The sequence below is a fragment of the Theropithecus gelada genome, chromosome 1, assembly GCF_003255815.1.
Source record: "Theropithecus gelada isolate Dixy chromosome 1, Tgel_1.0, whole genome shotgun sequence".
Classification (NCBI taxonomy): Eukaryota; Metazoa; Chordata; class Mammalia; order Primates; family Cercopithecidae; genus Theropithecus; species Theropithecus gelada.
The window spans coordinates 211,213,063-211,240,355 of NC_037668.1; the positions used below are offsets into that span (position 1 = coordinate 211,213,063).

Sequence of the window (27,293 nt, forward strand, 5' to 3'; positions counted from 1 at the left end):
AGAAAAATTAGGAAGGTGGAAACTAGTCTTACACTTCACCACTCATTTTAATGTATAACCTTTAAAAATGTTGCCTTAAATATTTATCACGTTATACACGCACAGAACATTTTGCGCACCTGCATGCATGCTTGCAGAATAACATTGTATGTGCGTATCTGTGCACATCTTTGCAGCAAGACATCACCTATTCCCTCCTCCCTTTGAAGATTTGCTCATCTTGCTCCAAATTCCAGGTTCACTGACTAAGATAGTCAAAGGGCTTTCCTTTGATGTTGGTATGTTTCAGGGGTTTATTTGGTTACAATTTTTCAGACTTCCATGCTTTTTTATTGTTGTCTATTTTTTCTCCAAGAGTGAAATTGTAGCCACAGAACATCACCTCTTCACCTCCTAACTTCCATTCTTATTGAGCATTTGTGATTTTTTTTGACAGAATTTATTGCAGGTTCAATGGGTCACTGTGAAAGATCATATTACAGGGCATGGCCCTTTTTTTTCCTCTCTTGGGTCCATTCTTCTTCCACCTTATTTTGGAATAAGAAAAGGTACCTTTTTGACCTGGGGAAGCAGTCACACTAACCTCAATCTTCCTCAAGATCTCTGTTTCTATGTCAGTCCCTTATCAAGATATTTTTCCCCGAAATATCAGCTCTCATTCTCTAAGAAATATTCTGAAAAACAGTTTTCTCCATGCTATACATGTACTTATATTCAGTGGATACATTTACTTTACAAAAATGGAATCATGCTATTAATGTTCTTTTATAGCAGATGTTTTCAATTAATTCTATATTGTGAGCCTCTATCCTTGGCAGTAACTATAAACCTTCATCAAGCTTTAGCAGATGTACACTTCTGTGCTGAAGGAATGTCACCATTTATTTATTTCGGCACATTTAGGCTATTCCAGTATTTTGCTATTATGAAGAGTGTTGTGATGAGCTTCCTTGTATTTCTCTGCATACTTTTCCATTACTTAGAAACTCACGTAACTTATTTCTTCTTAACTGGATGAATTATAATAATTCACAGACTCCATTTATCTGTAAAATATATTGGTACCCATGACATGCACCTACATACACACACGCACACACACGCACACACGCACATGCATGCATGCGTGATGTTCAGGAGACACTATTTTACTGAGTTAATTTTTTTCATTAGAAATGTATACATTTTCATAGTATATTGAGATTGTTTTATCTTTCACTCGTTAACAGATTTCCTGATATATTTTTGTGTCTTTGGAGGAATGAATCTCCACTTGGATGAAATGTTGCTAATGTATTGCTAAATTTGAATTATAAATACTAAGTTTATACTGCTAAATTTGATTTAATTTCATTAATATATAAATTTATATAATATTTTTGGATTTATATTTATAAGTAAGAGTTCTTGTTTTGTAATGTCTGTTTTGATATCAATGTCACTGATACTGTCTTCATGAAATCACCAGAAAAGTCTTCTTAGTTTTTTGGCTTTAGAATACGGTCCTGTGTCACTCATTGGAATAGTTCTAAGGAAAACATCTTGCAAACATCATGAAACTTACACAAACCCCCGTGTTACAGCCTACTGCAGAGCTACGCTAAACGGGATGGCCTACTGCTCCTGGGCTACATAACCTATGGCTGTGCATATGTACAGCAATGTGTACAGCATATTATCATACTGAATAAGCAGTTGTAGCACAGTAGTGTTTGTATCTAAGCATAGAAAAGGTACAGTAAAAATATAGTCTTATGGTGTTAAGGCACGATCATTTTATCTGTTTCATTGTTGACCAAATCATTGTTATGCAGCATTTGAAGTAGTATAGAAATTATTTATTGAATATGTGCGAAAAAGCTTTTGGTCTGTGATATACTTTTCAATATTACTCATGATTTATTATTCTGTTTAGGTATTCTCCCTTCTATTGGGTCAGTTTTAGTGAAAAAAATACCTATCTGTATATCTATGTATCTATATATGGTTGTGCTTATAATTCCTTTTTTTTTTTTTTTTTTTTTTGAGATAGGCTCTCACTCTGTCACCCAGGGTGGAGTGCAGTGGTAATATCATGGCTCATGGCAGCCTTGACCTTCCAGGCTCAGGCAGTCTTCCCTCCTCAGCCTCCCAAGTAGCTGGGACCACAGGCATGTACCACCATGCCTGGAAAAATTTTTTAAACTTTTTGTGCAGACTGGGTCATGCTATGTTGCCCAGGCTGGTCATAAACTCCTGGGCTCAAGTGATCCTCCCACCTTGGCTCCCAGAGTGCTGGGATTACAGGCATGAGCCACCACGTCTGGTGTAATGCCCTTTTCTTAATTTTGTCCTTTTTTCCTTTTCTTTTTGATTAAAGCAGTAGTTGGTAGTCAGCTTATATTTAAAAAATAGTCCTTGAATGTATTCTTGATCAATCTTACTATTACATAAATTATTTCTATTTCTAATGTATTAATTTCTACTTTTATTGCTATTCATATATTTTTTCTATTTTACTGTTTATTTGATGTTCTTTTTCTCTATTTCAAAAGATTTACTTACCATTTTTCACCCAACTGCTTAGCAATTAAAGTGTTTAATTTTGCCTTGAGTACACTTTTGGCCATTTACCATTGGTTGTGTTAGGTATTTATTAGCTATTTTACCATTTATTAGATATTTACGATTGGTTGTTGGCTGTGTTTGATATTTATTAGATATTTTATATTATGGTATTGATTCCATCATTGACCCAAGAGTTATTAAGGAGAGAGTTTAAATTTTTATATACTTCGGTTTTATTTTCGTTCCTGCTTTTCTTACTAAATTCTGACATAGTTCTGTCAGAGAACTTGGTTTATACCATGTCTGTTTGCAGTAAATTTAATGAAATTTTCTTTGTGGCTCACTCTATAATTTTCTTAAATGCCCCATGGCTTATTAAAAGAGTTCTTTCTTATACTATTAGCTTCTTTCAAGAAGCACTTATGTTATATATATATCATTTTAGATAGATAATATAATATATGTGTTATATATACCTATATAATTTTAGATAATACAATAGATAGCTTATATATAATTTTACATAGCTATATATAATTACATATATATTATATATATAATTAGTTTTACAAAATCAGAAATAAAATGAAAAGCATGAGTTAAGTTTTAAACAAAAGGGACTCTTAAAATTCAAAAACTTTATCATGTCCTTTTTCCCAATTGCTATTGTTCTAAATTGGGAACAGATATTCTTACAGAATAAAATTAGAAGTTCTGCTTAACACACAGTACTTCTCGTTCCTCTGCTATCTTCCACCCCTATCTTTTGTCCGCTGTACTCTGCAGTCTGTGAGTATAGCTCACTGGCTGGCTCTTAGGGGAGGCTGCCGGACCCAGAGCCAGAGCAGAGCCTGAGTAATTAGTGTATTAGCCCTGAATCTCTGTACAAATGTCACGGAGGCTCTATACACAAAAAAGCTCTTCTCATGAGTTGGCGTCTTTTCTGTGTGTTTCTTTTCTTACTCTCAGTCAGATAATAACTTTATTTCTTTATTTTTGGAAAGAGGGAACGTGAAGGACATCTTTAATTGTACACTGTAACTGTAGAGTCTCTTCCCTCCTACTTTTTTTTTTTTTGAGACGGAGTCTCGCTCTGTCGCCCAGGCTGGAGCGCAGTGGCCGGATCTCAGTTCACTGCAAGCTCCGCCTCCTGGGTTTACGCCATTCTCCTGCCTCAGCCTCCCGAGTAGCTGGGACTACAGGCGCTCGCGACCTTGCCCGGCTAGTTTTTTGTATTTTTAGTGGAGACGGGGTTTCACCATGTTAGCCAGGATGGTCTTGATCTCCTGACCTCGTGAACCGCCCGCCTCGGCCTTCCAAAGTGCTGGGATTACAGGTGTGAGCCACCGCGCCCGGCTCTTCCCTCCTACTCTTAACAAGAAGGTTAACAGGCAGTAGCCTCAAACTTCACTTCTTCAAACTGCTTGCATCAGCTACCAGATTTTCTCTCTCTCTCTTTTTTTTTTTTTTTTTTTTTTTTTGAGACAGAGTCTCGCACTGTCACCCAGGCTGGAGTGCAATGGCGTGATCTTGGCTCACTGCAACATCCACTTCCTGGGTTCAAGCGATTCTCCTGCCTCAGCCTCCTGAGTAGCTGGGATTACAGGTGCCCACCACCATGCCTGGCTAATTTTTTGCATTTTTAGTAGAGACGGGGTTTCACTATGTTGGTCAGGCTGGTCTCAAGTTCCTGACCTCAAGATCCGCCTGCCTCAGCCTCCCAAAGTGCTCGGATTACAGGTGTGAGCCACCGCGCCTGGCCTACCAGTGTTTCAATAGCAATTATTCTTATAGAGACATGTTTCTCTCTTTAAATATCGTATTGTCGAAAAGTCTTGCCATCCCTTCGTAAGCAATTGTACTGTTTCTGAATAAACATAGGGGTATAAGAGTAGAAAATATTTACCAGGCTTGCTTTGAATTTAATGATTTTGAAAAATTAAAAGTTTAAAATTGAATGTATAAACTAGGCTGCAAGAGATCAGAAACATCACATAGGAATTTTATTTAAAATGGGTTCTTCAATCAAAGAAGGGTAGAAAACAGTAGTCTGAGCCAAGCTAGAATCGGTTTCTTTACTGCAGAATTTCAGGTCTTTAATATGCATTGTGAATCTCTAAATCCAAGGAAATGATATAAGAAAATAAAAGGGTTTCAAAGTTAGTGGCTATTGGTCTTCTCATCCATTATTTAACGTAACATTTAGTTATAGCTCTCTGTATACCTGTTAGAGTTATAACTACTAGTTATATCTCCTAGTATTTTGTGGTTCATTTTCAGAAAAACTGATTTGCTCTTTTTATTACATAGGTAAGCAAATTGGGCTTGAGAGAGACAGAATAATTTAATCTCATGGCTAATTAAAAGCAATGGGTATTAGAACCCAAGTGAGGGAACTCCCAGGAGACTGGTTTTTCTATTACCCTTCATTATTACCTCCCCATGTGAAATTTACTTTCCAAAATCACATTCCTTCTAATGAGCAGTGGTTTTCTTCAGTCTCAATTAATAATGATTAATTTGTCTTTAATGTCTCCATGTTGTATATGTATGTGTATATATGTTTGCATAAGTTTTAGATGTAACGTGAAGATACTTTGTTCTTGATCCAATATTTTAGGGCTGCTATTAGCTTATCTCAATTTTCGAGCTAGAAAATGACATAAAGGTGAAATCTATTTCTTCTTTTGCAGCGGCTCTAATTAGAGGAAATCGTAAAAACTGTGCTCAGTTTTCCGGCTCCCTTGACTGGTTGATCAGCAGATTGGAAAGACTGGAAGCTTCTTCGGGTATGTTTTCTAGTTTTCTCCTTGTTGTGATAGATCACTCCTATTTTTCTTTTCTTCATGTCCTTTAAGACAAAAAAAAAAAAAAACAAAAAAAAAAACACTTTGAGTGGGATGTGGTGGTGTGTACCGAGTCCCAGATACTCAGGAGGCTGAGGTAGGAGGATCACTTGAGGCCAGGAGTTTGAGGCTGTAGTGCACTGTGGTCGCTGCACTCCAACATGGACAACATACTGAGACCCCATCTCTAAAAAACAAAAACAAAAAACTCTGATGTTTGGTGTAATGTAAGTGTTTTCCTTTTAAATTATGTTAAGTATTTTTATTTATCAAAAAATCATTAGTATTTTCATTAGTCATTTCTGAATAGTCATCTAACAATATCATGTCCAATTATATTTTAAAAAGCCTATTTATAAAGTCCTGAAAAACACTAAAGAGCCATAATTCGCATTCTTTTTCAAATTGATTATTGATAGTCTATTCTATAAATAAAAAGGTCAGTTTGGAGTTCTCATTGTTTTCCTTGTATTCGAAAGATTATTTGGATAGATTGGGGAGAAAATTTGTTTTCCAAATCCTAGAGCATAATATTTTATTTAAAGGAAATTTAGTAAATACTCACAAATGGTCTATATAATAGTAAAATATTTATAGGCAGTCAACTCGATACACACGTCTCTAACAAGATGCTAGTTTTATTTCAGTATTGTGGACTTATCAATGACTGTGATGATTTATCAGTGATTTCGGACTTATCAGTATTAAATCAGTGATTTGAACTTGTTAGAGCTCTCCAGTTCAAACATAATTGTTTGAACTCTCTAGTGCCATAGATGGCCTCAGTGGCACCCGGATGAATCTACTGCTTTTCCATCTGTTTGCACAGTATTTCATTATTTGCCCTTCTCTATCACTAATGCCCTCTTATGCTACTTATTTTTCCTCTCAGTTTCCTTCGTTAGTAATGAACTTCTTGAAGATAGGGGCATGGTTTCATTCATCTTTGTTCTGTCCGGATCTACCACACCATCTGGCACCTATAGGTGTTCAGTATTGTTTGTTGAATGAATGGATGGATGAATGTTAAAATTCACTCAAAAAATACCACTGTCCATACCAAATAGTTCTGCAACTTTTGCATGATAAAGACCCACTCAGGGACAGGTTTGTTGGAATTGAATGAATAGAGACAGAGAAACAGCCATGATTGGAGAGAGTAATTTTAAGTCACAGAGAAAAATTGGTAGAGTTTAGATAGTGGAGGACAAAAATTTGTAGGGTTTAGATAGTGGAGGACAAAAATTTGAGTCACAATGAGTACTTGGGCACTGCTAGATCATTGGGTAGCAGAAGTAAGATAGAAATGGAGATTGTTATAATAAAAACAAAAATAATTATGAGATGAGGGTGTTAAGAGTATCATAACATGAATGTAGTGACTGGGCATTAATTGCAGAATATATTAAGGAAAAACCTGTAACTACTAGGAGAAAGAGTGACCAAGTAAGTGGTACTGAAGCAAAGTCATTGTCTGGGGTAAATACCTGAGATTCGTTGTCTTGCACCAAGAAAATTAAGGACACGGACATATACACACAAGGAGTGAGTTTAGGAGCAGAGGTTTAATAGGCAAAAGAAAGAGAAAGGAGAACAGCTCTTTCCGAGAGAGAGAGAGAGGGAGAGGTAGGGGGAGAGAGAGAGAGAGTAGAGAGAGAGAGGGACAGAGAGAGAGCCTGAATGAGAAATTTGGCCTGCACCAGAGTGCACCAGATTTTATAGGCAGGCTTGAGGAGGTGGTATCTGATTTGCATAGGGCCTGGTGTGACATTTACATAGCATGCCAGGAAGGCTGGCCACCTCACCCTAATCTTAGGCAAATGGGCTTTCCACTTGGCAGGTGCCATGTCGCCTGCTTCTTACTGTACACGTGGCTGGCAAGGAGACGGGAACATGAAGCCGCCATTTTGAACATGCCTAGTCCCGGGTGGCCTTTCCGTATTGGCACAACTGCTGGCATTCACCCGTGGATGCTTCCAACTTGCTTGTCTATGTCTGCAGCTCGATTTTGCAGGCTGCTCTTTGTTAGAAAAGAAAACGATGTGGGGACTGCTTTTCACTAAAAGCTAAACCTTACCAAGGACTCCTGTACCCTCACTATCTGCCTGAATAATTTCTCCTTAACTCCTGTATCAGGAACAAGATGGTAGCATAGATTGCAAAAATGGATAAACGTTTAGGGCAAAGTGTCAAGAATCACTGGGAAGCTACAGAAGACATTTAAAAAATGCTCATGTCTTCTGCTGGACCCAGTGGTATCTGTAAAGGGATAGGTGCAGGGCAGCCTGAGAGCAGAGTGTTAACACTGGCTGAATCAACTGTGCAGCAAAATGTTTAACTCAAAACCAGAGAGAGAGAGAAGGCATGAAAAGAGCCACGCATCCTTTAAGGTCAGCGAAGTAGAGTCCAGTGTTTTTAGAGTCTTCAGTTTGGTCAGTTATAGGCACAGTTTCATCAGATGCAAATTATTATTTGCTGTTGTCTTTTTCCAGTCAATCTGTTGATTGCAGGCATTTTTACTGAAAAGGGAAGGCCTGTGCTCAGAGATAACATAATGAAAGTCAAGGGAAAGAAGGACCCTTAGAGAATATTTAATCTAACATTCTTACTTTAGAGGAAAAGAAATTGAGGCAAAGAACATTGAAATGACTGACTCAAAATCCTAGAATTAATTACTGTTACTGCGAAGGTTAGAACTCGGCTCCCTAGCATCAGACTTGAAATATGTCCGTGATACTTCGTAGCTCCTGTTTTTAAAGTATCTAAAATATATTTTGCTAAAGATTTTTTCTACTGCAGTTTACATTTATGCTTTTAATAAACTGTTTTTTCCCCAGAGGAAGTGGTGTTGCTTAGTTTTTAGAGGCAGTAACAATGATGAGGTGCACATGTATATGTGTATAACTTACTTCAATTGTGCTTTGCTGTTTGCTAAGTGCATACGTATGCATCAGTTTTTTTTTCTCTCTGTAATAACTCTGACATTGCTGAACACACATTCTCCTCATCTTGTTAGTGCCCTAGCTGCAGATTCAAACTGAAGAATTCTTGAGTAGAAAAGGGATCAAAAATAGGGTTAATTGTCTTCCTGGGATCTAGACCCCCTCTAGTCTTTACTGCCTTGGCAGGTCTCCAGTGCCTTGGTTGTTCTGGTTGACGTCTGGCCTGAAACACCTAGTTTACCATTGCTAGATGCAGAAAAATGCCTAGGATTGCCTTAAAAAACAATATTAGAAACGAAGTGATGAATCATAGGTGAATAGTTAAATTATATTACAACAATATTTTCAGCTATATTATAGGTATTGCAAATAATTGTTTAGATGTATATCCTGAAATATATTTAGAATATATTTTTAAGTGAAAATTCATTTTTAGAATGTGTGATAGGATATATTTTTGTAAAAAAAAAATGAAGATAAAGGAAAGTAGAAAGGAAGAAGTGAAAAAAGGAAAGAAGGGGCAAAAAGCCTGTATAATATGTATATATGTCTCCACATGCATAGGCTGTAGAAATATGTACACCGCTGGTTACTTTGGTGACCAAGGAGTTCAAATTAGAGGAAAGAAAAAGGGTAAAACACTAGATTCTCTAGAACAGGGAATTGCTTGTCAAAACCTGTGATAAATAGCAAATTGGAAGTCATTAGACCCAAAAGATAGAGAAGACAGGGTCTAATGAACAGTAACACCAATTATTTTTTCCACCTTCCTTTTACTTTGTTTTTTTTTTGAATTATTGCTTTTTCCATTCTTTACATTCTGCCACTAATTTAGTGGCAGGGACAATAATGTTATCTACCTGGTAGGGCTGTTAGGAGGATTAAATGATTAATATTTGTAAAGTACATAAAAAAGTATTTGGTGGCCGGGTGCAGTGGCTCACGCTTGTAATCCCAGCACTTTGGGAGGCTCAGATGGGCAAATCACCTGAGGTTAGGAGTTTGAAACCAGCCTGGCCAACATGGTGAAACCCCGTCTCTACTACAGATACAAAAATTAGCCAGGCATGGTGGCAGTTACCTGTAATCCCAGCTACTGGGGAGGCTGAGGCACGAGAATCGCTCGAGCTTGGGAGGCAGAGGTTACAGTTAGCTGAGATTGCACAACTGCACTCCAGCCTGGGCAACAGAGCGAGACTCCATCTCTATCTATCTATCTATCTGTCTGTCTGTCTATCTATCTATCTATCTATCTATCTATCTATCTATCTATCTATCTGTCTATCTATCTATCTGGCATATATGTACTTATTAAATTAGATCTGTCCATCCAACAATTTCAGTTAGATTCTTACCAAGTTTCCTGGCTGTAGATATTACACATTGTAAGAGGCCTTTTGGCAACATGGTGTTCAGCTGCAAGTAAGGGAAAGTCCTACTACCCTGACCCAAACCAGGAAGGAGCCGGGCAGTCAACAGCACATGAGTTCCCTGCCATCGACCACCCAGTCTCCTGCCATTTCTGCTTTCCTCAGTCCCTCCTTCCTGTGCGTTGTTTTCTCTAATGCTGGCAGATGGCTGCAGCCTACGGGTTACTGCATCTTTACTCCAGGCGACAGGATTGAGGTAGGGCTGAACCAGTGGAGATACTGATAATGCAAGCGTTACCTCTACAGTTACATGGCCCGTAGACAGACCTCTCTCTGATGTTACTACAAACAGTAATATCTTTTCAACATTTCATGAATTTACTTCCAAATATGATTTTACACTGTCGTGAATCATAGCTCCTGTCATTTCTGTTGCCAATAGTGAGGAAAAAAAGCTCATGAATATGGAAAGAGGAAAGACGTGTGAGTAGAAAAACAAACAGCAAAGCTAGAGTAGAGGCTCTGGGAGTTGACGGGTGCAGGAAGCTGAGCTGCAGTCAGCCTTGACTGTCAGCTGTGTGCAGGTGTGTGTGAGGGCCACAGAAGGGATACACACACAGACACACACACACATACATACATATATAGATGCATATATATACACACACACACACACATACACACCTACATACATACCCCTACCTGTTGGGCAAGGGGTTTGAAACAGTTTCGCTTGTCCTGACAAGGTAACTGGTTTACCTAAAACCTTTCCCACTCAATGTTCTATATATGCCTGGGACCACAGTAATTAAGAAGTCAGAGTGAATACCTTTACGTACAATCAGAAAAATATTTAAGGCTTGGGAAGAAGATTGTGTAGATTGCCTAACTCTGTGTTTTTGAACCACATTCTCCCCTCCCTTCTTTAGTTTTAGAAGCTGAAAAGCAAAATTCTGAACATCTTAACCTCACTGAAAACTGCAGGTGCCCATGTGCCCCATTCTGGCCTGTAATGTCAGCTAACCTCCCTGGGAGAGCTTTGCTTCCCAAAGAAAGCCTTTCTAGGAGAAAGACTCAGGCCCTACCTCAGTCTGTTGCCTGGAACAAAGATGCAGTAGCTGGTAGGCCGCAGCCATCTGTCAGCTTAAGAGAAAACAACGCACAGGAAGGAGGGACTGAGGAAAGGAGCAATGGCAGGTGCCTGAGTGGTCGATGGCCTGAAACTTGTGCTGTTGACTGCCCGGCTCCTTCCTAGCTTGAGCCACAGTAGTAGGACTTTCCCTGACCTGCAGCTGAACACCATGTTGATAAAAGGCCTCTTACAATGTGCAATATTGACAGCCAGGCAACTTTGTAAGAATCTAACTGAAATTACCGGATGGACAGATCACATTTAATAAACATGTGTATGCCAGATACTATTTTATGTGCTTTACAAATACTAATAATTTAATTCTAACAACCCTATAGGATAGGTAACATTATTGTCCCTGTCTAATAGATGAAGGGACAAAGGCTCAGAGAAATTCGGTAACTGAGCTAAGACAGAACCAGCTCCTGGGGCCAGGTAGTTTGGTGTCAGTATCCTTGATCTTAATCACCCCACTGTGTTCTCTAAAGATTCTTACTGAGTATGAGATTATGAGTGGAAATTAAAATATGGATCGTTATATCGATGGAGTGTTCTCTTGTTTGGGGGTTCTGTTTTGTGGGGTTTTATTTTTTAATAAGCTAAAATTTCTAAGCAGGCTTTCATGGGCTTTCTCTTGATCTTATTTTCTTTGCACCTCCTGGTGTATTCTTACATTCCCCAGGTATATTTACATTGATAAATACCATGATGAGAAATGATCTGAGGCCCCAAAGTTAGGAAATAAGAAAAAGTGTGGGTGGTGGTAGTAATAAATCATTTACAGTGGAAGTGGAAGCAAAAATTATACAGAGGCATGTTAGCAACACCAAGGGAGTTTTTAAAAATTTGTTTTAAATGGACAAACTATCACTGTATGTATTTGTGGGATATGGCATGATGTTATGATGTATGTATATAATATAGGATGATTAAATCAAGCTAATTAAATACCCATAACCTCAGATACGTGTCAGTATTTGTGGTGAAAACACCAGTGACACCGGTCACTATACTAAGAGTATCTGATCAGTTTATAAGCATGACCACATTCTAAATTCCTTTGGGGAATGAAGGATAAATTACATCTTTTCCTTGACTTCATTTGACAATCGCTTGACTTGTCTAGTGATTATGTTGCTGGGCCAAAGTTAATTGAAAAGACAAAAGATTGATATGAGTAAGTCCAGTTAATTGAGTTGATATATTTCAGAATGTTGGGCTTTTCTTCAGGATGTTCTCAGTCCTTGAAATACTATTTGGGGAAAAGATATAACTGACTAAAAACAGCTAGTCAGGAGGCTACAGAGTTTTTCTGAGTTTTACTTTTTGTGCAGTCTGTTCCCTGCACCGTTTTGCAGTGATGAAAGTTGTCTGTCTTTGGCACTTCTGCCGTTTCTTCCCCTCTCTTAGTAAGTCCCAGTGAGTGAAGTCCTGTCTGGGTTTCAGCCAAGGAAGGAGTCTTTGAGGCTGGTCGCGGTGGCTCATGCCTATAATCCTAGCATTTTGGGAGGCTGAGGTGGGCGGATCACCTGAGGTCAGGAGTTTGAAACCAGCCTGACCAACATAGTGAAACTCCATCTCTACTAAAATACAAAAAATTAGCCAGGCATAGTGGCAGGTGCCTGTAATCCCAGGTACTCAGGAGGCTAAGGCAGGAGAATCACTTGAACCTGGGAGGTGGAGGTTGCAGTGAGCCAAGATTGTGCCACTGCATTCCAGCCTGGGTGATAGAGTGAGACTCTGTCTCAAAAAAAAAAAAAAAAGAGTCTTTGAGTGGGCTCCAGATACCAAAGCTTCATGCTCATGTACAGTACAACTTGTGGGTCCTGTAAATAGGATGGTTTAAAGCTTCCAAAGTCCTTACAACTCTTTCTTGCAGAGTATAAGCTCATCATTTTTCTAAGATAAAAAATTTGTAAGCTGTGGGATAATTTGTGCCATAATCTTATGTAGCAGGAAGTTTTCCTCCTTGATAATTTACTTAAGTGTGAGCAATTGAATTAGAAAGAGCAAGAGCTCCCACGATACTTATTGTTTGAGATCTGTTATTAGTGATACAGAAATCATAGCTAACTGATTTGAGTAGTACCACCAATTCAGGTAACACTATTGACTTTCTCCATGGTTAGTTTGGAGGTGGGATACCAGCAACCTGTGCTCATTCACTACTTTTTTCTGATTTTATTTCTCCCTTTGCATAGTCCTTTAGGGTGGCATTCCACAAAAATCTTGGTTAGCCAGAGGAATAAAAGAGGAAGTCTTGTCTCAGAAAACCCACCAAATCCACTAAGGGCTTACTTGAGAAAAACTGCTGCTTAGAAAACAAAATCACAACCAGTGATTTGCACATTCCACCTGGCCTGTTTCTAGTCTCCTTTGGGAACTGAGCTTAAGTTTCATTGTCAGGGGAAGAACTGAAGTTTTAGCTTTTAGGCACTGTTACTGACAGCTGGCTATTTATTACCATTGTCTGGTCTGATTGCATCTTGCTTATGCCATTCTAGTTACTAAATATTTTTAGCATCACCCTTGGTCAAATAATTGCACTGTGTCACTTGCTTTCCGTCAAGTTTAAGTGCCTGTGACCTACTTAAGGCACACTGTCATGGCTTAAGGCCTCTGTCTGGGTCTGAGTTCATAGATGCTTCTCTGCATTTTGAGTAACTTAGTTCAGTCTTCTCAAGCCCACTTGCCCCTTGATGGCCCTTTTAGTACCTAAGCTTTTAACGTGAGAGGATATGAACACAGTAGTCAAAAGAGGGAAGTCATTCACCACCCACCCAAACCTTCCATCTGCAGTATCAAGGCAGGGTGCACAATTGTCCAGGCAGTCCCCTCAAGGTCAGTATGATATAGTGAAAGTGGTCTTGATGGATATTGGCTGAGCTGCTTTGGCACTCACAAAGGGTGCCTGTCCTGGAGAGAGGTGACCAGGGTGAGGTCTCAGAGGATAGTCAGCCCATTAGGATACAATGTCCTAATTGTGGGCGACGGGGCCTGTCCCAAAGTTTCCTACTATTTCATTATCAAAAACAGGGTTCATCCCTACCAAGGCTGGCTCATCAGAAATGGCAGCTCATTTAAAAATCATTCTATTTCTACCTTCTTTGCTGCTATGTTTAGGAAAAGCAGAGCTCATAGGTTACAGGTATGGATTTTGGAGTTGGACTGGCTTAATTCCAGTCCCAGCTCCACCCTTTACATAAATAGCTGCATGACCTTGTGCTCCTCTGTGCTTCCCATTTTTTAACCTGGCAATGGGAGTGGTAAAAATACCTGCCTCTACGTGCTCTTAGTGATGCTACAAATGTGCTTACTAAATTAAATGTATAAAAATACCACAGTACACACCTAGCACCTTTTATTTTTGGATTTAGCAGTTGTTAGTAGCTACAGGATTAATTTGATTTTATTAAAAGCAAGGTTTTCCCATGTTAACACTGCTGGGATATGATATGGAGAATTTCAGATGGAAACACATAATAATAGCAAAGGCTGATACAAGTTTTACTGTGTTTTGGATGCTGTTCTCGTCTCTCTAAATATATTAACTTACTTTATCTGCACAATAACTCTATGAAGTGAATAATATTAGTATTCCCATTTCACAGCTAGGAAACAGACTTGGTGAAATTGCTTTTCCAAGGCCAGACAGCATGTCAGCCACCAAGGCAGGGCTTAAGGGCCCCCCCTACCCTTGCTTCCTGTCTGGCTGCAAATTTCATACTCTTTCCCTTCATAATAGATAATGTCTCAGCTGGGGGCCGGCGGGATGGATAGTGATGGTAGGAGTGTGCACTGTATGTTATTCTAATGTGATAAAGAAATAGAATAACTCTTTCATGTAAATAGGCAAGTTCAGTTGTCACAGATTTGTAGAATTTCAGAGTGAAAGTGAAAGTGATTTCTGGAGGCTTCCTAACCCACCTGGCCTCCCTTGTGGCCTTACTACCCCTCTCTTGAGTTACATTGGATAATGCAGGCTTAGTGGTGAATGATTCAAAATACTACTCTTCATTAAATCACAAAGTGTTTTGGTCTTCTGGTAGTACTTTCTCATATTCTCGGGTCTGAAGTGATTTGCTCAGTTTTCCAAAAATACATACACTTTTAAATGCAGCAAGTTGTTGTATTTCACCCTACACATACTGATCTATCTCACAACTATATGCCATTCTACACGCAGTGCCCTATCTAAAATTGTGCTTTTTGTCAATGTATTGCGCAACCTTTCTCCTGCCCCTTACTTTACACTTGCTAACAACAACAACTAGGCTATTCTAGGCACCATTATTTGTTTTCTTTGTGATCATTGGGAATGACGCCCTTGGTTTGTCTTTGTACTGCAGGAGAACTTTTAAAATTGATGTAACGATGAAGCTGATGCTATGCTCAGTTTACATTTCTGCCCAAAACGATAGCTCTCAATAAATATTTGCTGCTTTGAGGTGCACATCTTTTGGAAGAACTGATTAATCTGTATTTGTCTTGCTCCAGGGGACCCATCTTAAAAAATGCTCAGGTGTATATGTCTTGTAAACCTTCGAGTAAGTCTTTAGAGCAAACAGTTACATCTGCCAGCATTTCTGTGGGTCCTGAGACCCACGGTCTTAGATTTTTGAACATTATTATGACTGCATAGTTTTCAATTGTGCAACCAAGGAAATATCAAGTGAACTTAGGGCACTGTGCTGAAAGTGTCATATGCATTACTCCACTGGATTTCCACAATTACTCTATAAGGTAGGTTTTATTCTAATTTCCATTTACAAATTAAGAATCTGAGGCTACACAGCCCAGATGTCACTTTTTCAAGGTAAAAGGAAACTAATGGACCTAGGATTGAACTTCTGTGGTCTGTAAGCTCTATGAGAGCAGGGATGAGGCCAGTTGTGCTCCCCATTTTGCTCAAACCGCGGACCCAACACAGCAAATGGTCCATTTGATATACTTAGTGATGCATGAATTAATAAATGAAAGAGACCCTCAGAAAACCAGAACCATGAGTGTCAACAGCAAGATAGGCATATCTGGCTGGGTATGGTGGTTCATGCCTATAATCCCAGCACTTTGGGAGGCTGAGGCGGGTGGATCAATTGGGGTCAGGAGTTTGAGATCAGCCTGGCCCACATGGTGAAACCTCATCTCTACTAAAAATACAAAAATCAGCTGGGTGTGGTGGCATGCGCCTGTTGCTCCAGTTACTTGGGAGGCTGAGGCAGGAGGATTGCCTAAGCCTGGGAGGCAGAGGCTGTAGTGAGCAAAGATCATCTCAAAAAAAAAAAAAAAAAAAGAATGTCTTAATGTATTGATGATTTCCTATCTGGCATTCAACATTCTCTTAGGTTTTGAGATGTGGCAATTTATACAAATAAATGTTTGTATAGGATAAAAATTCTAATACTGTTACTTGTTGTATAATGAACTGCTTTTAGTTGACATTCTCTTTCCTTTTAACTGGACTTTATCTTCTATAGTTTGTCTATTTTTTTTATAAATCATGGCTCCTTAAACTGAAGGCAGCAAACCATCAGAGGCCTAATTAAGGCTGCATAGTACGTTATAATTACAGTGCTCATTTTATGGGTTTTATTTCAGCTAATTTACTCCAGGAAACTCTTGACTCATATTCATCTTTTCTTCTAATAAAATACTTTTGGTCCATCATTTTTGTTTGTCTGTTTTGCAAATGCATCCATGATATTCCCTCATTGTGTATATGAATAATGATGTGATCCACCTTTTATCTTCACTAACTTCCATTTTTATTAATTTTTCTCTCCTTTTTCTAATTTTGCCAAGCCGTGTTATATTTTAATTTTAACCTCTGTCGCTTTTTTCTCCTTTTTGGAGCTTTATGAGTGCTCAAGATTTAATGGGCTTATTTTCTTCTTTAGCCACAAAACCAGCATAAAAATAGGAAGCATATGTAATTATGTATTTTTGTAGTTTGGCTTGAGCCCACATCTCTTGGAATTATTTTTAAGTATATATATATATATACACACACACACACTTGATATATATATTCATATCAATTTATTTTTCTCCCTCTATTTGTGTGACTAATTGAAACTCTATTTAGAGTAACATATTTATTTCATGAGTTAGCCCCCTATTAACAGGAAGCAAAATGTGCACTGCTTCTTTTTTCTTTTCTTTCTGATTATTTGTAAAGAAGAAAAAGTTAAAAAATAATTTATCACTTTATCTTATACTGAAACTCAAATGATTTCTTGACTTCACATTTATACCCAGTTTGAACAAACAGAAACATTTTCTCTGGCTCAGTGGTGATTCAGTTTGTGATACGCAAAATTCACTGCAAACATTTAAAAAGACATATTGTAATGATGCTCTATGTTGACTCATTATTCACCTCTTGCTATTTGTTTTGGGTAGACCCAATTCTCCTTGGCAGCAAGAGCAAACTAAGCTTCCAGTTAGCTCAAGCTATAAATCTCTATAGTTCCTACTTTCTCATTTTCCCTCATGGTTGTGCTTACTCTTGAAAATAAGACAACTTAGATGCAATGCGTAAGTTATCACTCATTAGCAGTCTAATTTAAACTAGTGGAAAAAAACAACAGATTTGTGCCTTTACAGAACCCCCTCAGAGGCACAGGCCCAGATACAAATTACTGCTTTTACACATAACTCAGATTCTTTCCCTTACAGCCTCACCATTGCTGTGTAGCAAAAAACAAAACAACAAAACAACAAAAAACAAAACAAAAAACCCCTCCCGACTCCTTGGATCTTTTGCCAGCCTGGAGCGAGCTAGACCATGTCTTCTGCTACTGAAAATTGCTGCTTACTTCGTTTGCACGTTTTTCTTTTTTCATGATGTTAGTACCATAAGAAGACACTCCTGTTAACCAGGGGTGCTTTATGCCTTGTTTTCGCATTTATTAAACCCTGAGTCTTAGTTGAACTTTCACTATCTTTTTTGATTTTGTGAGTACATAGTAGGTGTCTATATTTATGGAACACATGAGATGTTTTGATACAGGGATGCAATGTGAAATAAGCACATCATGGGGAATGGGGTATGCATCCACTTTCAAGCATTTCTTTGAGTTACAAGCAATCCAATTACACTCTTTAATTTAAAGAGTTAATTATACATTTAAAATGTACAATTAAGTTACTATTGGCATTAGTCGCACTGTTGTGCTATCAAGTAGTAGATCTTACTCATTCTTTCTATTTTTTTGTACCCATCAACCATCCCCACATTCCCCTAGATCCCCCCACTACCCTTCCCAGCCTCTGGTAATTACCCTTCTACTTCCTATGTCCGTGAACTCAAATGTTTTGATTTTTAGATCCCACAAATAAGTGAGAACGTGTGATGATTGTCTTTCTGTACCTGGTTTATTTCACTTAACATAATCATCTCCAGTTCATCCATGTAGTTGCAAATGACTGGATCACATTCTTTTTTATGGCTGAATAGTACTCCATTGTGTATATGTACTGATTTTCTTTCTTCATTCATCTGCAGATGGACATTTAGGTTGCTTCCAAATCATTGCAATTATGAACAGTACTGCAGCCAACATGGAGTGCAGATATCTCTTCGATATATTTCTTTGTTTTGGGTATATACTCAGCAGTGGGATTGCTGGATCACATAGTAGCTCAATTTTTAGTTTTTTGAGGAACCTCCAAAATGTTCTCTGTAGTGGTTTTCCTAATTTACATTCCCACCAGCAGTGCGGGAGCGCTCCCTTTTCTCCATATTCTTGCCAGCATTTGTTATTGCCTGTCTTTTGGATATAAGCCATTTTAACTGGAGTGCAATGATATCTCATTATAGTTTTGATTTGCATTTCTCTGATGATCCTTCACTGCATTTTTGACTCAACTCTCCTGTAATCTCAAGAATGCAAAACTTTCTGTGGTTCTGCCCAGTTGCCATCCTTGTTTCTCTGTGTCTCGCTATCTCTCTCGCCAAGGTCTAACAGGCTAGTTTAATTTCTCCTGATTTACTAATATACCTGATTTTATTTTAATAACTAACTTTGATTCCATGTCTTCATGCTGATTCATAGCTATCTCCCCTGAATTCTCCTCTGATCAGTGTTGTCCATTCAGCATTTCTCTACCTCTTACCACTATCATCCCTGCTCAACAAAGGCGCATCTTGGTAATTCTTCCCTGTTGATCTTTGTTTCATTTGCCTTATTTTATTTCAACCATAAAATAATAGTAAGTACTGACATAGCATTGCTTTGATCCAAGCTCTGTTCTAAATGTCTTACATGTATTGCTCTTCATAACAATGTCCCCTCTATCTCCCAGGCACCGTTATTACGTCCATTTCATAGATGTGGACACTGGAACACAGAGATGTTAAATAATTTGCTAAAAACCTGTGAGGACGCGAAACTAGGCACATCGGCTTATGTCCATGCTTATCACCAGTGTATAATACAATAGAATAATAATGATACCTCTTACTGTGACATTTCCCCATTAAGCTTTGTAAATACCAAGACTACCAATCAATTACTCTTCCGAAAAGTTGACGGTCTGTCACATCCCTAAGTTATTTACATTCAGGAATGCAAATGTCGCTCATGTTCTGTGTGTTTCCCTGTTCTTTCTAGTCATTTACCAGTTTACTTCCCCATCTTTTTACTTGTTATGTCGTTTTGTTTAATTACTCAGAGCTAAAAGACAAATTTTCCTACTTTCAGTGAAACGTCAGTGAAATCCGGGGATATTAATAAAAACGTTCTGACCGAAAAAGCTCTAACAAGTTTCAACTCCCAGATAGGAGGGAAAAAAATCCCCAAACAATAACCTGTGGTTTGAATAATTTGTAATTAATTGGGTCTCTGATTGTGCCTTCTTTCACGGATCTGCTGTGGACACCACCAAACTGTTTGACTGGCACTGCATCTCCAGGGTTTCCTTTACACGGGGCAATTCAATTCCTACTAATTAGCACTCAGCTGGAGTCTTCCTGTTTGCTTACCTCTAGCTTAGACGAAAGGGTTTCCGCGTCATGATTTTCAGGTGAGGCCGTGTGCTCCTTCTGGAGTAAGCTTTTGTCCAGTATTATTACTCCTGCTTGAAATAGAGGTGAAAGAGAAACTTTCCTTCTCCCAGAGCAGGATCACACACCTGTATCCTTCATGAATAGAGAACTAGGTTCCATCTAAGTCCACATACATCTTGGTGTTCTGGGATGATTTTGACTTTGTTTCATTTTTGCAGAACAGTTGTAACCATAGGTGAGGAAACAATACCCGGGGGGGCAGTGGGGAGGGCATGGTGGTTTCCAAGTCGGTGGTTTTCCTGGGCTTTCCTCAGTGATCATGGGAGCACCAGTGTCATGGTTTGCTTTGTCCCCACGTTGGCCTCCTGTGCCTGTGTGGCTACCAGTCTAATTCCATTCACTTCTCCCAAATGTAAGCTTATGCCCACTTGCTATGGGGCAAAATCCCCAGGCTAGATTCTTCTTGGTAGGTAAAGTCAACCTACATAGAGCACTCTTGCCCTGTGGCTTGTTTCTAGTTTTTCTATACAGATTCTCAACAAATTTTGTTCAACCTCAGACAGCCTGAGTTGTGACCTGTGAATATACAATAGCAAAGTCAACTTTGATCTCTGATGAAGTTCCTACAGATTTGTAAGTCAAGTGACAAAAGTCTATCAGTAAAAAGCAAATAGGATCACTTTTTTGGTTACAAAAAACATGATAAGGAATATTGTCTACCCATCCTAGCACTTGGCGGCCACTCCCAATACCATTAAGTTATTCCTAGACATTTAGTTACATCCTTGGAGATTTTCCTTTCTCAAGAGAACATAAATAATTCACAGTTACAACTATAAAAGTTTTAAGGCAAATGGCTGAATAATTGCACGTATTAAACATGCAGCGCCTGCAGCCTCAATTTTGTGTTCTACACACAAACAGCACAGAAATTTGCCTAATTCACCAAGTGAAATTTTTCCTCAAATTAAAACACAGATAAGGAAATCCTAGCACTAAGAAATATAAATTCTCTATGTCATGTCTTCTGTCTTTTCTACTTTAAAATCATAATGGTTTTAAATAAAATTCTCCAAATATAAAGTATGTCAGTTGTCCTATTTACACTTAACAATAACAAATCTTGTTATGAGTAACAAATGGCAGATTTCTTTTGTTTAAACAGAATGTGAGAACCAACAGTCCATTTATATTCATTGACTTATTCGTTTGGCAAACATGAGATGGCCTTCCCTGGGTCAGAGTGAGCTGGGTGACAAGGAGGCAAAATTAAATCAATATCTGCTCTCAAGGGCTCTTACTGTAATGGGGGATTGAAATAAGAATTTTAAAAACGTGAATGTCCTTGTTACTACAAAAGGAGGAATAATTAATTCATCCTGGGGCATTGGTAAAGGCTCTCCAAATGAGGTGACTTTCAACCTTTGCAAGCTGATTGGGATTTTGCAGTCTTAGAAGGTGGGAGTGTATTTAGATCTGAGAATAACATCAGCAAAGGATTGAAGGTGCGCAAGTTCCTATAAGTTTCAAGAGGATCTTGCCTGCCTGCTTCACTGCTGATCCCATTCCTTGGAACAGTGACTGATAGGTGCTTAATAAACATATACGATTCATATGTAGGTATACATATTAATCATTTGTGGGAGGAAGTGGCAGGAATTGAGGCTGCAAAGGAACGTTGCACTACCTGGTGTAGGGACTGATATTCTATGCTAAGGGGAGTGGACTTTGACCTTGGAAGGTCTGGTAAGCCATTAAAGATTTTAAGCAAAGGAGTGACATTGATTAAATATGTGTTTCAGCATAACCACCTATAGTTAGGAGGATGGGTTGGGGTGGGAGGAAAACTGGAGGGGAGGATATAGTGAGAGGCTATTCAGTGAAAGGAGAGGATGAGTTTAGGAGATAAATTTGGACACAGAATTAATGAGTTTTAACAATTAGATTTAGGAAAATGAGAAAGTGAAAGAGGATTCAAAAATGACTTCAGGTTTGTAGCTTGAATATACAGATGGACGATGGATGAGAGAAGCAATTTTACATGTATATGTACAAAGAAAGGTGTTATGTTCAGCTCGTGGAAAAGTTAGTTGGGGGTACTTAGAGACATTCTCGCTGAAATGTCCAGAAGACAATTAGGAGATGATATTTGAAATCAACCTGGAATAGTCAACCTAAGTTCTTGTTACTCCTCACTACTAAGGCTAAATCATGCATATTAAATGGCCAGTACCCTGAGACCAACCCTAGTTTATTGCTGTGTAATACTTAGTTCTGATATAAACCCTCAGTACTGTCTCTGTGTGGTAACTGGCAGGTTTTGTTTATGCTTATTCCAAATTTATGGAATGAAAATAAGTTTATATAACTTGGATGAAGTATAAGAGTTAAAAAATTCTTTCCATAGATTAAAAGTTAATTTTAGTTATATACTGTAGAGAGGAGAGGCAGCTAATGTTACTGGCCTTTTGTTGTCAGGCCTCATTAAGTTGCATGAATTGAATAAGTATTGAGATTTAATGGCAGAAATAAAATGTAAATAGACATTACTTCCTATTGTTTTATGATTCTTTTAAAATATGTTTCTTACTATAAAAGTTATGCATGCTCATTTCATAGAATTTATGAAATATTGGGAGAGAAGTATACAAATCCAGCAATAACTAAGACTAACCGTTTTAGGTAATAACTTCTGGTCTTTTTTGAAATATGTATTTTATACAAATGAATATATTTTACATAGTTGCAATTATCATGTATATGTTATTTTGGATCTACTTTTAAAAAGTCACATTGATTATTATGTATTTCTATGATATTAGTAGGTTCTCTCAAATCATTTCTATAAACTTATTAAAACATAAAATTCAATTGCTTTGCCTTATTAGTTGTTGTAATTGGTTGAAATATTTTTAGGTAATTTGTAGCATATTTATAATTCTTTCATTCCATAATATTGTTGTGATCTGCCAAGCTTTTAAATTTGAGAATCTAACCATAAGCTTCATGACTATAGCTCTTTCTTGGTCTTATTGAATGTCTTTAGTATTTAGTGGTCAAATGATTATAACTACTGACACTGTAATCTTCATTAAGCACTGTTTCTCTGCATCATTTTTGACCCAAGTGTTCAAAGCATATATCAGCATAATTTAAATATACACATAATATTGTATAGCTATTCCTTTTTTTATTTAAAAATGGGTTCTTTGGTGTTTCCCATTTGTTTTCCTTTAATAATTTTTTATTAAGCATATTTGCTGTTTATTTCAATAAAATTAAAAATCAAATTTATTTCAGGCTGGGTGCTGTGTCTTGCGACTATAATCTCAGCCCTTTGGGAGGCCAGTGGTAGAATTGCTTGAGCCCAGGAGTTCAAGACCTGTCTGGGCAACATAATGAGACCACCCTCCTCTCTACAGGAAAAAAAAAAAAAGCTCAGCATGGTGGCAGGCACCTATAGTCCCAGCTACTCAGGAGGCTACAGGAGGCTCAGGGGGGAGGATTGCTTAAGCCTAGGAGCTTGAGGGTGCAGTGAGCTGTGATCCTGCCAGTGCACTCCAGCCTGGGCAACTGAGCAAGATCCTGTCTCAAAAAATTATTCCAATAAACCAGGGTTATTCTTAAGGTATTGACCATCTAATATGCCTGCATATTCCAGTTTATTCCAATAAAACTGAAAATAAAATGTGCTTTCTTTGACATTTTATTGTCATAATTAATAGAATTAGAAGTGGTCAATTTTTTTCAACTGTTTACTTGTTGGATCTGACCTGGTAGAATTGAAAAATAAAGAAACTGTTTTAATGTTAAACACCAAATTCTGAAAGCTTTCTGTTAGACTAGGCTAAATAGGAGAAAAATCGGGAATTTGTTTTCATATAGCTATTTTTGCACTTTGTGACATACGCTATTTACCTCCAAAATCTAGTCATATCTTTTCTAATATATTCAGTTTATTCACTCTATGGACCTTCATGAGTGTTTATTTAGCAAGAAAATTTATTGGTCTTGGTCGTAACTTCTTGATCTTTTTTCTTAATGGTTAGATTCTATTCCACGATTGGCAATCTTTTTCTGAAAAAGGCTAGTGTCTTAGTCCAGTAGGACTGTTGTAACAAAATATCATAAACTGGGTGATTTATAAACAACAGAAATTTATTTCTCACAGTTCTAGATTCTGGGAAGTCCAAGATCAAGGCTCCTTCAGGTAAACTGTCCTGAGGGTCTCCTTTCTCATAGAAAGTTCGTCCTCACGTGGTGGAAGGGACAGCAAGCTCCCCTGGGGCCTCCTTTATAAAGGCGCTAATCCCATTCTTAAGGGCTCTACCTTCATGACCTAATCACCTCCCCAAGGGGAACATCTCCTAATACCATTGTCAGGCCTTTGAGCATCTCCTAATACCATTGTCAGGCCTTTGAGCCCAAGCTAAGCCATCATATCCCCTGTGACCTGCATGTACATCCAGATGGCTTGAAGCAACTGAAGATCCACAGAAGAAGTGAAAATAGCCTTAAGTGATGACATTCTACCATTGTGATTTGTTCCTGTCCCACCCTGACTGATGCATATATTCTCCCCCACCCTTAAGAAGGTACTTTGTAATATTCTCCCCTGCCCTTAAGAATGTACTTTGTACACCTATCCCAAACCTATAAGAACTAATGATAATCCCACCACCCTTTGCTGACTCTCTTTTCGGACTCAACCCGCCTGCAGCCAGGTGAAACAAACAGCCTTGTTGCTCATACAAAGCCTGCTGGTGGTCTTTTCACAGGACGCGAGTGACAACCATCACCTTGGGGGTTAGGATTTCAACATATCAATTCTGGGGAGACGAAAACATTCAGACCATAGCAGCCAGATAGTTAATATTATAGGTGCGTGGACCATGAGGTCTGTTAACTCAACCCTGCCTTTGTAGTGTGAAAGCAGCTATAGATAGTATGTAAATGCAGGTGCATGGAATACACAATAAAAAGTTATTTATAAAAACAGGCAGTGTGCATCTGATAAGGGTCTAATATCCAGAATCTATAAGGAACTTAAATCATCCAACAAGCAAAAGCCAAATAACCCCATTAAAAAATTGTCAAAAGACTTGAACAGACACTTCTCAAAAGAAGACAGACAAGCAGCCAACAAACATATGAAAAGTTTTCTACCCACATTCCCAATCACCAAAGAGAAATGCAAATCAAAACTACAATGAGATACCACCTCATACCACTCACTCTTGGCTATTGTTAAAAAGTCAGGCCGGGCACAGTGGCTGACACCTGTAATCCCAGCACTTTGGGAGGCAAAGGCAGGCAGATCACCTGAGGTCTGGAGTTCGAGACCAGCCTGGCCAACATGGTGAAACCCCGTCTCTACTAAAAATAAAAAAATTACCTGGGCATGGTGGTAGGTGCCCATAATCCCAGCTACCTGGGAGGCTGAGGCGGGAGAGTTGCTTGAACCTGGGAGGTGGAAATTGCAGTGAACTGAGATCACGCCATTACATTCCAGCCTGGGTAACAAAAGCAAAACTCCATCTCAAAAAGAAAAAAAAAAAAGAGTGCCCCCGCCCCCCCAAAAAAGATGCTGGTTGGGCTATAGAGAAAAGGCTTACATTGGTGGGAATGTAAATTAGTTCAGCCACTGTGGAAGGCAGTTTGGAGATTTCTCAAAAAACTTAACAGAGAACTACCGTTTGACCCAGCAAGCCTATTACTGGGTATATACCTGAAAGAAAATTAATTGTTTTACCAAAAAGACACATGCACTTAAATGTTCAGGGCATCCCTATTCTCAGTAGCAAAGACACTGAATCAATCTAGGTACCCATCAACAGTGAACTGCATAAAGAAAATGTGGTACATATGCATCATTAAATACTATGGATTGGATAAAGAAAATGTGGTACATATACAATACCACGCAACCATAATAAGAGCGACATCATGTCCTTTACAGCAACATGGATGCAACTGGAGGTCGTTATCCTAAGCGAATAATTGCAGGAACAGAAAACCAAATACAGCGTGTCATCACTTATAGTGGGAGCTAAACAAGGGGTACTCGTGGACATACAGATAGCAACAATAGACTAGGCACTACTAAGCGGAGGTGGGTGAGGGGATGGGAACAAGGGTTGAAAAATTACCTATTGGTTGGGATATACTCACTACCCCATTGATGGGATCAGTTGTACCTCAAACCTCAGCATCATGCGATATATCCATGTAACAAACCTGCACATGTATCCCTTGAATCGAAAATAAAAGTTGAAATTATTTTTTATAAAAAGGCAGTCATGTGCTCTATAGCAATCAATAATGGAGAGAAAACAAGCAAAAACATCAGGATAGCATGACTAGTCTATTAAAAATGCTTTTCCATTTCCATGATTTTATTTTAGTACAGAATGAATGAGTTTATTTTATTCTTACGTTTTTAGTAATAGCAAAAAAAAAAAAAAGGTATTCGGTTTTAGTATACTTATATAAAGATCTGCTTTAACTCGTCAGCCTCTTGTATTATTATTTTCTGTTGTCTTTGATTTTTAACTGTTACACATTGTTGGAACACAGCAGCTGATTTTGAACAGCTCCAAAATTTAACTCAAAATCCTTTTGGCTGAATATATATTTGTATTTTAACAAACTAAGTCATTAGTGAAGAAATTAGCAGTAACTCTCCTTGTTTTGTAATGGATTGGGGCTTGGATCAGATATAGATTGTGACAGCCATAGAGAATTGCTTCTGTATTCTATAATACCTTTGTAAATGTAAAACTTTGTATTACTTTTCTAAGAATATTAACTCCATTTGAGATGTATGACCCTTTCTACAGGGTTCCTCTGGGGCTGTTCCCAAAACTATGTAACTCTTAGATGTGATGTTTTCTATATGTTGGGTCTAATTGTTGTAAATGGGATCCATTCTCATTGCTGACAAGGCAAGCTTGTTCTGAAAACATGAACACAGAGGTACACATGCAGCTTTACAAGTTCACCCTAAAATTTCTGATAATGAAATTTATTTTCTCTTCTTTCCTTCTTAAACTTTAAGAAAAGGCATATACTATTTTATCTTTTGTGGTGGCTAGTACCTAAAAATATCACGATTTTTAATCCAGTTTTATACATTGTGTTATTTCTATTTGTTTTTGTCTTATTTTATATATTTCTTTTAACAAACTAAGAAATCTTTTCTACTATAAACCTGGGAGAATGTCATGATCTTCGTGGATTAGGATGCATTGTTGCAGAATTACACTTTCAGTGCCAAGAAGCTTCCTAAACTGGCCCTAACCAGTCTGTCCCCTCCCCACTCACTCTGTACATGAGGCACACCAGATATGCCCCACATTCAAGACTATTCATGCATCTACTGCCCTTCCTTTCCTGGAAAGCCTGAAAAGGGTCGTGAACATATTCTTTAAGGCCCCATCTGCATGT

The 27,293-nt window shown here is 38.2% G+C and overlaps 1 protein-coding gene across 1 annotated transcript in view; it reads left to right on the top strand.

Annotated features, from left to right (window-relative positions):
- Window positions 1–27,293, top strand: part of RYR2 (ryanodine receptor 2) — a 634,673-nt gene that overhangs the window by 266,479 nt on the left and 340,901 nt on the right. Inside the window, exon 18 of the mRNA XM_025401874.1 lies at window positions 5,241–5,336. Within this exon, the coding sequence (XP_025257659.1) occupies window positions 5,241–5,336 (96 nt within the window). The remainder of the gene's footprint in view (window positions 1–5,240; window positions 5,337–27,293) is intronic.